Source organism: Tachypleus tridentatus, chromosome 1, assembly GCF_004210375.1.
Source record: "Tachypleus tridentatus isolate NWPU-2018 chromosome 1, ASM421037v1, whole genome shotgun sequence".
Taxonomy (NCBI): domain Eukaryota; kingdom Metazoa; phylum Arthropoda; class Merostomata; order Xiphosura; family Limulidae; genus Tachypleus; species Tachypleus tridentatus.
The window spans coordinates 167,990,445-168,005,315 of NC_134825.1; the positions used below are offsets into that span (position 1 = coordinate 167,990,445).

At 31.8% G+C, this 14,871-nt stretch overlaps 1 protein-coding gene across 1 annotated transcript; it reads left to right on the forward strand.

Moving 5' to 3' along the window:
* Positions 1–268: 268 nt before the first annotated feature.
* LOC143256819 (transmembrane protein 229B-like) lies at positions 269–1,038 on the forward strand. Its single transcript, XM_076514571.1, has one exon. The coding sequence runs from the start codon at positions 329–331 to the stop codon at positions 911–913; it is 585 nt and encodes a 194-aa protein (XP_076370686.1). The 5' UTR covers positions 269–328; the 3' UTR covers positions 914–1,038.
* The last annotated feature ends 13,833 nt before the right edge of the window (positions 1,039–14,871 follow it).

Genomic DNA, 14,871 nt, shown 5'->3' on the forward strand with positions numbered 1-14,871 from the left:
CCCTGTTCTACACCTGTTTTAGCATCACACAACAACACAAGGTTGCAACATTGTTCAACAACTTGGGGAAAAAAGAACTGAAACAAAGATGCAGTCTTAACTTTTTAGTTACCCAACACTGTGATGTCATAGCAATTACTGCTGTATTTTGTGGTTACAAAGTTTATATTTGTATTGGTTAAACTGTCCAACTCAATTCTCAGGAGCTAAGTATTCCAGTTTTGATAGGCTTAAGTTTTATTCATTGTATCAGATTTTACCTTTTTAGTGTTTTTGTAATTTGAACTCATACTTAAATTATAATTTTCTGATATTTTTTAGTGTCACAATGCAAGCAAACAGTGAATCAAGAGGGTCTTGTAGTCTTGGACCTTGTTTGTCTCCAGTTGTACGGCTCTATGTTTATGGAATCCATGGATATTTTACAGAAGTAATGTTTACAGCAGCCTGGGAGTTTATAGTTAATGCTAACTGGAAGTTTCCAGGTTGTACTAGTGTGTGGTCACTTTTTATTTATTCTTTTTGTGGGTATGCCATTGAACAAATGTATCTACGTCTTAAAGATCGTGTTCCCATCTTGCTTCGAGGACTAATCTACCTCATATTCACATATTCATGGGAGTTCAGCACTGGATACATTTTACGATACTTTAATGCATGTCCTTGGGACTATACTCCATTTGATTTTGATGTAGTAGGGCTGATAACACTGGAGTATGCACCTTTGTGGTATGTAGCAACCCTGATTCAGGAACAGTTACTGACAAAGAACATTCTACTGCTGCAGTGGAAAGTGTGCTCTGCTCCATTTCATGACAAGTGTAACTGCTGTCATTGTCGTGGTGATCTTGTGGGCTGTGGTGTCAGGAGTGGGAGCACAATGGCAAATGGGTTAAGAATAAAATCTGAGTAGCATTAACTTTTATATCATTACTGTTACAAATTTTTAAATAACATATATTGTATATCATATTTTCTGTTTAAAAATTGTTATCCCTTACTAGAATGAAATTATACCTTTAGCACTTGAATGCCCCATGTAAGTCCGCGAAATAGAATCCTTCTCCTATCCCAGAAAAAAAATTCTGGAAGAAAATACCAGTAGATCAGTATTTCTATAAATAACATATTTTATAGGATTATCATTGAATATTTAATATGAGAGTTTAAATAAATACCATGTGTTACAATCAGATATTTGAACTTTGGAAACTTGCTTCTGGTATTCATTATATGTTTTGCAATAACATTTTTTTTTTTTTACAGCAAATGAAATACAGATTGGAAGAATTTTAGTTTTATAGGATATCCATAAGCTGTTATACTCTGCAGCTAAGTAAATAACTTTTAGTTTTATTAAGTACTTATTTATTTGTACATATAAATATTTGAAGCAATGAAATATGTCAGAAGTACAAAGCTTACAACAACAAAAAATCAGTGCAATTTCATTGCTATATAGAAAGATTTAAATACAGAAAGCTAACTATTATAATGATGGTAACAGTCAGAAGTTATTCTTGATGATGAAAAACCTACTTGAAATGAAAATGTATCTCAACAGCTGCTATGGGTGTTATCACTTTTACTGATAAGCAGAGAACAATGTTGATCAAGGTGGAAGCGTTCTCTGCTTATCAGTAAAAGAAGTTAGTTTAAATTATACAAGAAGAGAAGATACACTATTTTTTTGTGTACAAAATAAAGAGGAATAGGAAAGTGTACATGTATTGTAATGGTATTTGTTCACAAATTCATTCAGAAGCTGTTAAAAGGAAACTAATTGCGACATGTTTTCCCATGAAAGTTTATACATGTAGATGTATAATTATTATGAGACTATTTAACAGTTTACCTTTTGTGCACAGGTAGACAAAACTATTTTGTGCAGATGTGATATATATGTCATACTTGCAACAGGAACCTGATCTCAGCTGTAGATAAAAAGCCTTTCACACAAATTGTTGTTTTTTTATTGAACTGTATGAAGTATCACAGTGTAAGTTCTGAGAATAACTCATTGCATATCAAAATGTATTTTAACTGTATTCAGAACAATTATATTCTCAATAATTAAATTAATTTTCTAAATTTAAAATAAGTTTAAAGTAAATTGTTAGACATAAATATATAATGCATATTTTTTTTTACTAGAACTAGTTCCGTTACTCGTAGATTTTTAACTGTTATTTTATTTCTTGATGGTGTTAATGTGTGTGTGTGTGTACTCACACCTACCCATTCCACTCAATTAAAAAACTGAAGGTATTTTCGTAACTTTGATTTGTCATTATTGTAGTGATGTGTTAATAATAATAAATCTCAAGTTAATTGTGGTTTAACTTATTTCAACATATATTTGAAACCTAAGTTAAATCTGTAAGATTTTTTGTAAACAGTACTTTATTTTATAGATGATTTTTAAAAATTTAGTTTTGTAAATGTTGTGATGTTTTAAGTAATATTTCAAGTACACTTCCAAGTTTTTTGTTCATGTTATTTTCAATTGATATATCCTATTTTTACTAGTATGAAAACCTCTAGTTTCACATCCAAAATCTCTTGTTAACCATAATAATAATTTCCTGACAGTGATTTGGTTAATATCTAATTTAATCTTAGTTGCAGTGAAATTCTGTTTTTTATTTTCAGTATTTGTTAGCTACAATATTTATGTACATAAGCAAGCACAAACTGCATAATCTTCAAACTCTGTCTAGGCCTAATTTTCACTCACAAATGCAATTTATCAAGTTCTTGACTTATCTGCTCCTTAATATAATGAGAAAAGTGTAACAAGTTTAATAATTTTAACTTTTACCTCATTTGAATTCTACATTTGTTCAGTATAGCTCAACAAAGAAATGTTGTGTTGATATACTTTTGAAGAAATATACAGTATGGTTTTTAAATTGTTAAAATGTACTTTGCTTTTGTCTCTCCTCTTCTGATATATTGTATGTGTTCTTTAACAATGTTAGGTTCTCCTTTTCTCTCCCTCTCTCTCTCTGTCTCTGACCCAACCATGTTAAAATATGTGTGATATATGTACTTCTTAGGATTACTGTTAAAACTGCATCCTTTTGTTTATCCTAACAGATTTACATGGTAAATTCAGTAAGAAGTCTGAGTACTCTCTATTTGGATATTGCTTATCATAACAGCTTACATATTTTTCACAAAATTAGTTCATGACTGGTGTGTCTTTTTGTTTTCAGAAGGGTCTCCTTTAGCTAGATTTTTAAGATGAGAAGTTTGTATTAAGCATTCGGTCATTTAGTTTCAGATGCGATTTCTTGAATTAAATACATATGGTTATATGTATTTGATATGCTTGCTGGAAAGTGAAGTCTGATAAGGAATATAAGAGCCATAGCAACAGTCATAAACATATTTAATGAATGTTTCAGAACTACGTATATATCTTCAGGCTTACTGAAGATGGAACACTTGTAATGCTTTGGCTCTAATATTCATTACTTAGATGTATGATATTAAACAATTTCACACAAAACTAGTATTAATAGTCTGTTTTAGTGGTTATCTTTTCTGTAATAGAAATTTTAAAGTGTTATTACATGCCTGGCAGCTATGTTGTTTCCTGTGTTTGTTAACATAATGTTCTCAGAAGTAATTTGTCTTAAAAAACCAAGAGAAAGAAAAAATTACTTATTTTTTTCTTTGAATAATGTTTCTTGTTAATGTACATGCACTACATGTATTTCATTTCCTTGGGTTTAAGCTGTTGTATTAATTTTGTTATTCTAACATTACATCCACTTATTCAGTAATTCTCAATAATAAAACTTAGTTTTTAGCCAAGTTTAAAAATTAGTTTCATGATGTGACTTTAGTTTTAAGAAACAGACTAAAGCTAGTCGTTGTAAGCTCATATAGACTATTTTTAGTGATTACAAGAAATGAACTTCAAATAACATGTATTTTCCAAATGGGACTTCATTTAGTCTCACATAATTAGTTTCTGTGATACATACTTGTGTCAATATATCCACCTGGAGATAGTATCATTTATTGTCTTATAGGTCAGTCATATTTCATATTTTCATTACATGTTGTCTAAGCTGGATAACCAGGTTGTTGTATGATGAACAGTTTTGTACAGATGTAAGGAACTGTGGTACCTAAAGGTCCTCTTTATTTCTTTTTGGAAAACCTTCCAACATTTGAGACCTCCATTCAGAGAAGGTGTTGGTGTTTGTCTAAAATAGGCATCTGTTGTTAAATTTGCAGGTATTACTATCTAGTAGAATTTGTGCATGTACATATAGGATTTTAAGCAATGAATGTTACCAGTTTTGACAACAATGAAAAATTCTTATACAAAAATTAGCAACTGATAATGTTCTTTTTATTCTGTGTCAGCTGTTCAGGTGGAAGGTATCTTCTTTCAAAGGAAGTTATTCCTTTTTTTACTTTATTTTACTGCTCTTACATACAGATTTTATTACTATTTTGTCCCAACACATTTTTGTCCTCTTATAAATAGTTAGCATATTTCAAAATAATACAAGTCAACAGAGATGGCTGTTCATTTGAACTTTCAAGTGGATCTTATAGAGAAACAGAACTTGAAAGGCAACTTTTATGGAAAATGTAGAAATGTGAGTTTTCAAAGAAAATTATGATCAGCTGTTAGATAGAGTAGTTATCTTTAAAAAAAATTAGCATTAGGGCTGTTCATAATTTTAAGAATATGAATAAAAGATGACGGTGAAAATAAAAGTAGATTTAGCATAGATTTCATTTCTCTGCACTGCTGGAATAACTTTGTTTGGAACAGACTCTGTCAACACCATCCTGTATTTGCATATGCAAAGGAGACTTAATATATGGTTAAGCCTGTTTTGTGTTGCTACTGTTGTAAATAATGGTCATTTTCTGTAACATTGAAAAGTTGTTAGTTATATAGTAGGCCTGACATGGCAATGTGCTCAACTCGTAATATGAGAGTAGTGTGCTCAAATCCCCATCACACAAAGCATGCTCATCCTTTCAGCTGCTGGATCAAGTAATGGTTAATCCCACTATTTGTTGGTAAATGAGTAGGTCAAGAGTTGGCTGTGGACAGTCTTACACTACAAAATTAGAGACAGCTATTGCAGATAGCCCTCATGTAGCTTTGCACAAAATTCAAGACAAACAGTTGCATACTATGTATCTATAATCAAGGTGTCAAGATAAGGTGCCAAGAGAGATATAGTATACTTTCTTACACCATTTTCTTCTTTAAAAGCTAACAGTTTATCTACAAAGATTTTCCTATTTCAGGTTTCCTGTATGTAGATCATAAAATGTAACCCTAATGGATATTTTATTCTTTTATATCTTTCCTTCAAGTATTGTGTATAATAAATCACAGATTAGTCCAATCTTCTAATGTCTCCTCTCTACATCCATAAAGTTGTCCATAATATATCTTTTGGTGTTAAGAACTTCTTCCTTACTAACTTTTGTAAACTTATAATTGCTATCATACTCTTTAACAAAAGTACTTCCAATATTTATTAGTTTACTGTCACAATGTATGTCTCTGGGGAGATAACTAATTTCACTATAAACATTTTCATATATTACTCTGATTCTGTGGATGGACTTAGAACCATAACACAGCCATTGCTTGACAATTTTTATAACCTGTAAGCTAAAACCTTTCATGAAACCAGATACAAAACGATAAAACTACTGTCATGACAGTTATATACTGTTATATCTATACATTTTCCAAAAGTTAAATATGTATTATATAATTTGAAGCTACTATTCTATGCTATTATTCCTCTTTACCAGATTCTTTGTTATTGGCTTTGTCAAGTTTTTGCTTAGTCAGATATACACTCTTCTTCTGAGTCAAAGATAAAATTGTTTTGTCATGTATATTATACAGTGTGCATTTTTTTAAATCAGAGTTATAAGCTTTTCACATTTCAATTTACAGACTTTTTTTTTCCGTGTATGTATTTATAGCTTTGATGCTTATTTCTCACTTATAACATTTTACTGAATGTGTTAAATACAATAATGACACATTGATCTTTAGTACATTTGAAAGTACAATACCATCTTCTCCACATATAATTGTTTATGTTCCTTAGTTATTTTCATTTATTTGTGCCATTCCCTAGAAGATATTAAATGAACTTGAAGCATCTGTGATAATCATATCATGCTCATTGGTATAAAAAACTTAAGTACAGTAGCACAGGAGTTCTCAAATGTTTTAGCTTGAGACCTTCCCCAATACGCTTCAGCAAAGTGACTTAATGAAATTTTACAAATAGCCAATCATGAAGTACCTTCCTGTCACTGTAACTTGTTCATTGGAAGAAACAAAATCTCAAACAAAAACAATACTGTGTAGAGATATTTACTGTAGTGAATAAATTATCACTGAAAAATATTACTTTTTCCAATGTTGGGAAGTTTTAAGCAGAATATCTTTACCACAAATAAGTTACCCCTAAGACAGCCTGATGAACATCTGTTTTGGAACTACTGGAGTAGTTCAGTTTATTACTCAATTACAAACTGTGTGAAAAAGACCAAAGAGTAAGATTACCAGTATTATTACTATATGCACAATGCAAGTTTAGTTAACAACTTGAGTTTTCTGAAACCAAGTTTTTATTTTAAAAGCTCAATTGTAGTGTTCCTTCATTAGTGAAAATTATTTTTCCGAACTGAATATATATTTAAACTTTATGTTACAGATATGCCTGTTTTTTTTTATTCTGTCTGTCCATTAGCAATGAAAGTTTTTCCTAGTTGAAAGAAAATTCTAAACACTTGTGTGATTTCATGTAAATATATTAACATGGACAAAATACTATGAATTTTTTATTTCATTTTTTCATGCGTGTTATTTGCTGTGGTATACTTATAAATGCAATTGTACATTTTTTAATGAATATACGATGGGTTGTCGAAATAAAAATTAATACCAACTTCTAAAAATAAATAATTTTTCAGAATTGTTTTCCTGGATTGAAAACAATCATAAATTTTTATAAATATTAAAATAATTTAATCACACTGAAGAGTATCTTTCAATACCATACTTTATTTGTGTGCATGTGTGAATAAATATTTCATTATTAAGATAAATTTTACTTCCAGTCAGTTGAAAATAATATTATACCAATATTGTACTGTTGTTGACCAACATGTAATACATTTAGATATTCATGTAGTAGTGCAAAAATGGTTAGAGGTGAAAATATGCACATGTATTCGAAGTTTATACATGAACAGCAGTTCTAACATTTGTTGACTGTTAACATGCATTTCATGTTTTTATATAAGAGTTATATTTACTATTCTCTATTTTGTGTTTTTTTTTAACTGTTTCATGTGTTTAAGACATACTGTTTAGGTCTAGTGTAATAACTTTACTGACTATTGTATTCTGAAAATCCATATTCATCATAAGAATCTCCATGGATGTATTTTAGATCTTTGGTTTTGCTTTTAAAGAACCTATAACTAAGTTGACAGAATTGCAGGGACTGAAAATTGTTTTATGTGTCAGAAAACTTGCACATCAGTATTCATACATATGATCTGTAATTATCAATCTTTGTAATTTATTATTGTTAGCATCTCACTTTGTTTTGTTCTTTCAGTGAATTCTGAAAGTCCTACTGTCTTCTCAATATAAATGAGAGGAAGTTTGACTAGAAGGTTGGCTGGTACCTTGGATGAACTAATTTGTCATAAAAAATTTTTAAGTGACACTTTTCTTAACATGAAAAAATAAATTGTGTGATGAAATGTAACTGGCAAAAACATTTTTAACAAGATAAAATATCCCTTAATTCTTAAAGGATAAGAAACATGTTCTGCTTTAATTATATTTCATTAAAACATGTCAAACACAGAAAATTACTTTTTACCAAGATATCCTAATGATATATACTGAAATATGTTTAGACATTGTGACACGTAAATTACATGAACAAGTTTTCATTAAAAAAACGTTTTAAAAATATTTAGAAATTCATATTCTCTATTAAAATGTGCATTTGATGGTGTGTTACAAATATGAACATGTGAAACAGTATCATGATTACACTTTTGATATTCCAAGTAATTGTATATGTACAGTATGTGTAGTTGAGATGTATTAGTTTCATTAATATAAATGCCAGTTAAATATTGCAGAGTATTAACAAACATGAAATAAGAAAACTAATATCACGTTTACATGTACCAGCTGATGCTGCAAAGCATTTTCGTGTCTTAGCTATAACGTTTCTTCAAATAGCTTTTGTAGCATTCTCCAAATTTATCAAAACATTGCTTTACATTCCTGTAACGAGCTAAATTAGTGAACAAAAAGTTGAAGAAAGGTCAGTTTCTTTAATAGATCAAACAAAATAAGTTTTCTAATGACAGATTCTAGTACTGGTACTCAGTTGTTTTTATCAGACATAATCTTGATTGATAACAGCATATTGTGTGAATATAAGAAAAACAGCATAAACAGTGAGAACATATAAATATGTGGATATCTCACATCTTAATTTGTGGGCACTGTATCATTGTGTTCTGAATAACAATGGATGTTTGATACCCTATCTCAGTGAAGTATATACCCCCCATTGTAATTGATTGGTCTTCTAATAAGTGTTAGCTTCTAGGGACAAGTGCAAGGTTGAACAGTTTTCTTTATTCAGGGAATTATGGAAAATTTCATGAGAATTCTCCCTTGTAATTCAGCTCCTCTTTTTGTGTTTGGTAATCATTACATAAGCAAGCTGGAGAATAGGGGGAAGATGAAATATCTCTCAACTGTTCAATCATTTTCCCATAGCCTTGCAACTGCCCCTTTAAATTAGGAGGATGTTAAGAAACATGGATTTAATCATTTCTTATTTTTACATTAAATAATTGTAATTTTTCCAAACTAGGTGTTTTATTGTTTAACTTCTTCAAGCAATGAATTAATTACTAGTTGTTATTTTCTCAACCCAAACGAGCCATTTTTGCATATATATTTCTCTACAAGTGGGTTTTCTCGACATCACTAGTTGTAATGTATATTTACTGTATATACATGTGTGTGTGCGTACTTTTTGTCATTTTCATTAACTACCTTCCATAGTTGTTGTTGTGTTTTTGAATCATGATGGTGTCTCATCTGTTCATAGCCTTAGGGTTTTTTCTTAAATTAAAATTTGAATATTTCGAGAATTTTATGAGAAAAAGAAGCTTAAATATTTAACACGCGAAGAAAAACAATTCTGATAAAAAGAAAAAATCCTGTGCCATATTCTGTTGGAAAAAAATCCATATATGGACAGAGGAATGTAATCGCTGAAGTGGTAAATTCCGATATAAATTACGTTATAAAAGCCACTGTAAAAATAAAAGTATATTAGCATTAGTTTGTTTTAGAAAGAATAAAATAATTTCAAAAAATGGTATTTGTGGTTACTCAATGGCACAAAAAGAAAAATTTCCTGGATTTGTTCTTTAAAAAAATAATAAATACAACAATTATGTATATATATATATATATATATATATATATATATATATATATATATCCATTAAGAAAGAAAAATGTTGTAAACTCACACTACAGTAAGAAAGGTAATAATTTTTATCACATCATGTAATTTGCAGTCCGTTAGAGGTCTCTTTGATAAAAGAGGATTATGATTTGCCAGTTAAGGCACCATACACCATTAGTTATAAGAACTTGTTATGTTCAAATATTAATTCTTATGTAGTTGATGAAGTGCTTAAGTGATTTATAATTGCAGAGAAAAATTTGTAGAAAAAAAACGGATTTATATCATAATAATTTATCAGTGATATGCATTCCTACAATGGTACATATAAATTTAGTATTCTAATAAAGGTTTTTGTTTTTCTATCCACTTAAAAAAAAACTCACTTTTTAATTGGTTTGTATGGTAGGGAATTCCTGGTGAAACCTATTTTTATAATATTGGTGATTTAGATATGATCTTGGGTCTGTTTCATTGGTGTGCTGACTCTTCATTGGAGTTACCTTTATTAAGACATGAATAAGCTAACATTTCGAAATGCTTTCAAGAAGGGTTTCTACGTTTTGTTGACCTCTAGATTGATTATGTTATATTTTAGTTGAATATACTTCTGTCGTTCTGTCGCACTGATCCACCATCCTTACCAGTATGGTATTCTAGCTGATCTTGTTAGAGAAGGTAAATACCGTATTGAATATTATAATTTTCTTATATTGAAAATGTGTTTTCAATGGCTACTTACCTCCTTTTACACTTCCCACCTTTTCTTCCCATGTAGCCCGGCATGGCCAGGTGAGATAAGGCGTTCGACTCGTAATCTGAGGATCGCGGGTTTGAATCCCATTCACACCAAACATACAATCTTGTGCAAATTAATTGAAACAAGATGGAACATTACGATTTTTTCAGTTTTTTTGCATTTTATTTCTGAGAATCCAAAGATTACTCACAAATTGATACATGATATGGCTGCCTTTATTTTTCAGAAGATCATTAATTCGCTTTGGCATCAAGTCCACGAGTTAACTGCCATCTTTACTAATTTTTGGATCGCGGTATCACACCTCAATTATGGCTTTAATTAGCTTATCTTTTGCAGTACAGTCTTATCCCCGAAGTCTTTCTTTACAAATCGCCCAAAGATTTTCAATAGGATTTAAGTCGGGAGAGTTTCCAGGTCAGTCCAGCACCTTTATTCGCATTTTGGTCATAAAATTCTTCACAAGCTTTGATATGTGGTACGGAGCCAGACCTTGCTGAAAAATGTCAGATCCATCTGGAAATCTCTTTTTTTTCAATTCTGAAACGACTCTTCTCTGCACAACTTCGATGTACTGTGGCCCTCGCATCATACCATCTACGATATGTAAGCCTCCAATGCCATAGTAGCTGAAAAAGCCCCAAAACATCATCTTCAAGGGATGTTTTACGAACTGATTGATGTGAGATTCTCGAAGTTTCTTACCTGGAGATCTGCGAACATGCAGACTTCTTTGGCCCTGTACGAAGAAATGAGTCTCATCACTGAATAACACCTTCCTCCATTGTTCTTGCGTCCAGTTCTTGTATTTCAAACCCCATTGATACCGTTTCTTCTTCATTGAGTTGATAAGAAGATGTTTTTTGATTGGTCTCCTTGCCCTTCAAACGCAATTTCGAATGACATAATATTCCTCAAACTTTCGTGATATATCCCAAAAATAGATCGACCGTGCTGCAAAACACAGTTAATGACGTCGTGTGTGTGAAAAAAATGACTATTAAAGGAAATCAGCGGGTTGAGCGAGCCTACACCGGCCGCCATGCTGAAAATATTGTGAAATGACCATTTGTTTCAATTAATTTGCAAATAGGTGTACTCGCCCTTTCAGCCGTGGGGGCGTTATAATGTTACACTCAATCCCACTATTCGTTAGTAAAAGAGTAGCCCAAGAGTTGGCGATGGGTGGTGATGACTAGCTGCCGTCCCTCTACTCTTGCACTGCTAAATTAGGGACGACTAGCGCAGATAGCTCTCGTGTAGCTTTGCGCGAAATTAAAAAAAAATCCCATGTCTCTGGTGCTGCCATCTTCTACCAAACTTTGAAGTGATAGTTTAGTACAGGGTGTCAGTTACACGCGCCATGTGAGGAGGTGACGCATGATGATTTGTGTGAAAGACGTTGGAAGGATGAAAAAAAGGTTTGTAGTATGCGTAAAGAAAAGGTTCGCCTATAGGGGGGCAACACTGAATGAAAGTAGCTTGTCTTGAGAAAGTAAATACCTATCGGAAATACATTTTCAATATAGGAAAATTATAACTTTGAACATTTACTTTAGGTAAAAAAACACTGTGCCGACATTATGGCGTGTGTTTTATTAGGACAAACAGCTCAGAATTTAAGACGAATAAGAAGTAGTGGTTGTCTGAAAACTTGTGTTAAGAGTTAAGGACTGGACAAGATATTTTCTTGAAAGGCGAAAGCAATAATATTTATAACAAAAGTACTACTCAGATGAATGTTAAAAAGTGAAGAAAGGATGTTTTTAAGTTGCAAGTCTAAGTTTTCTTTACCTCTGTAGATCCTCATCTATTGAACTTGTCTGAATGGTTTGGACAGCGGCTGTGGAAATCTAGCTGAAGTTTGGGACGGTCTCGTTTGCACTGACTTTGTTGGTTTTCTAGGTTTATTTACTCATATCGTAATATCTTGTGAGCTGAAATTGAAGGCATGGTTAGTTTTGGGCTTGTGGCAGCTGTGGATACTGGAATCAACTGGGATATCCACCATAAGCAGCTGCATTCAGTTTGTAATGCTTGTCTCCAAATATTATGCAGTTTGGCTAGTAATACACACGTCTCATGTTTGATCAGACTTCTATCATTTTATCAGGATAACAGTTTTCTTACTTCAGCAGTGTGATGGATGAACCACCGTAAAATTCCATTTTTTTATGAACAGACCTACTTGTTTTGGATCGCGAAAGGAAACTAAGTAATGAAAGTAAAGGGCTTGAAAAGAGTTATATAACCATTTTGTAAGGTGGCAATCATTTGTGAATGTTATTGATGAAAATAAACTATATTTCTTCTTTCATTCCTGGCTATTTGTAGGAGATTGGGATACCTTTCACTTTTATGTTTGGTGTGGTTTGAGGGGCTGGTCGTTGCTGCCTAGGTTGCTGGCTGTTGATGGTAGTATTCTTCAGATGTTAGATTCTAGCAGTATTGTTGGGACTGAATCGTACTAGATTTATGGCTTCTTTGTACCTCTTCACGTCAGAGCTAGGTTATTTTGCCATGAATATTACTAGTGAGTATGATGAATATCTGATTTCAGAGCTGCAATAGGAGTAGTTATGATCATTAGAGGTTACTGTAACAATAACCCAAAATGGTGAGTTGGTTTAAGGGTGAGCGTGGCGTGATTGTTAACCTTGGGCTGACATGGCTAGGGATCAGGGATCGCAAACTGTATGTTTCACTTTATGATGAGTTAAACATAATCACAACTTCTAGGAGTTTTTAAAAACAAGTGTTGATTATTCCGAAAGGTATATTAAAAAGTCTCTTATCTTGCCTATCAGGCCAAACTGTGGTCATACCTAATTGATATACTGTAATTAAACAAAATCGATATCTGGCAAAACTACATTTTGCCTAGTTCAACTAAAGTTATGCATACAGTTGTGTGAGTTCTTTATTTCTTATTGAATAGGTTAGTTTATTTGTTTTTTAACCCGTATATAAACACATAAATGGTAGTTTGAGGCTTGTGTACTTTTACTCAGAGTAGTCAGAGCTGCTAAGTAGAGGTTCAAAAGGTACCAAGTTACAAAGCTTGTTCAAATTAGTCTCTACAATCTTTAGGTGAGGTAATTAGGAAGAAAGAGTCATAACCTATATTTACTGCATAAAACATAATCACAGTTTCCGTCAGTAGATAAAATGACTTTGTAGTAGATTTGTTGTAATGGCAGGAGAAAGAAATAAAGTGAAACCTTTGTGAACTTCCTCGCCAGTCTTGTGAAAATCATTCGCGTTAGGGAAAACCACAACAAAGTAATAAAATAAAAATAAATCCAGAATTAAAATGAGAGTTTAAAAAATAAAGAAATATATAACCTTTACTAAAGTTTGAAATAAAGCTCAGCAAAATCTAAACCTCAGCAAAAGAATTTGAATTTTAAAATTTTCAATCTTATCAAAAACTAGGTCTGCTAAAGGTTATATTGCAGAAAACTCATAGTAAAATCCAAACAAACAAAAAATTTGTTTTAATACTAAAACCACTAATAACTTAATTCAATTTTGCATACAACACAGTATAATGCATATGACTTTGAAAGTCTAAAATAATTGGTTTCATCACCAGAGTTCAATAACAACAAAAAAAGAACTTATTAAAATGTAAGAACATTTGGAGTAAAATTTAGAAGTTACAAAAAAACGGACCTTGACAGGACTTGATACTAATTATAGTGAAAACTAAAACATGAATATTAATTATTTCAAATAGTACAATCGAGAAAAGAACCAGAAGAAGAAAGAAACTAATCCAAAAAATGTATATGTCAAATGCCCTTTCTATATTAATAACAATATCGAGTGATAAACAGCAATAATTCATCAATTATCTCTTGACTCAGCTTATGATGGAGTATTTATTCGCTACTTAGGTCACGAGAGTGATCATAAAATTTACATAGCCTTTTGCTACAACAATAACACTTGAATGTCACTGCTAAGGAATCTGGTGTTAATTTCATATCTACCCAGAGTAAATGCAATTAACAAGAAGGTAAACTAGCTGTTTGTTTTTTGTTTTGAATTTCGCGCAAAGCTACACGTCCCTAATTTAGAAGTGTAAGACCAGAGGGAAGGCAGCTAGTTATCACCACCCACCGCCAACTCGTGGGCTACTCTTTTACCAACGAATAGTGGGATTGATCGTCACATTATAACGCCCCCACGGCTGAAAGGGCGTGCATGTTTGGTGCGACGGGGACAAAAGTTTTAGAATGTAGCTTTTACCTTGGTAAAAGGAGTAGTACAATAACGGCCTCGAGACATCTAGTCAACAAAGATATGATTAACTGCATGTGTAGAAAGTGATGAAAGCTAAAACAAAAATTACATTTATGTAACTGAAATAAAAATACAGTCTATGCTAGTTTTTTATTTGTTTCTTGAATTTCATTCAGAGCAACCTACACTAACCATTTGTAATATAGAAGTGATAGGCTAGATGGAAGAGAGCTGGTCAACACCACCCACTACTGTAATCAAATGGTTGTAACAGCTGAAAGGACAAGATGATCAGTGATTGTACGCAAATCCATGACCCTCAAATTTCGA

Bases quoted from the DNA above. Each gene is read 5' to 3' on its own strand.
- LOC143256819 (XM_076514571.1), top strand. From the start codon at position 329: ATGCAAGCAAACAGTGAATCAAGAGGGTCTTGTAGTCTTGGACCTTGT.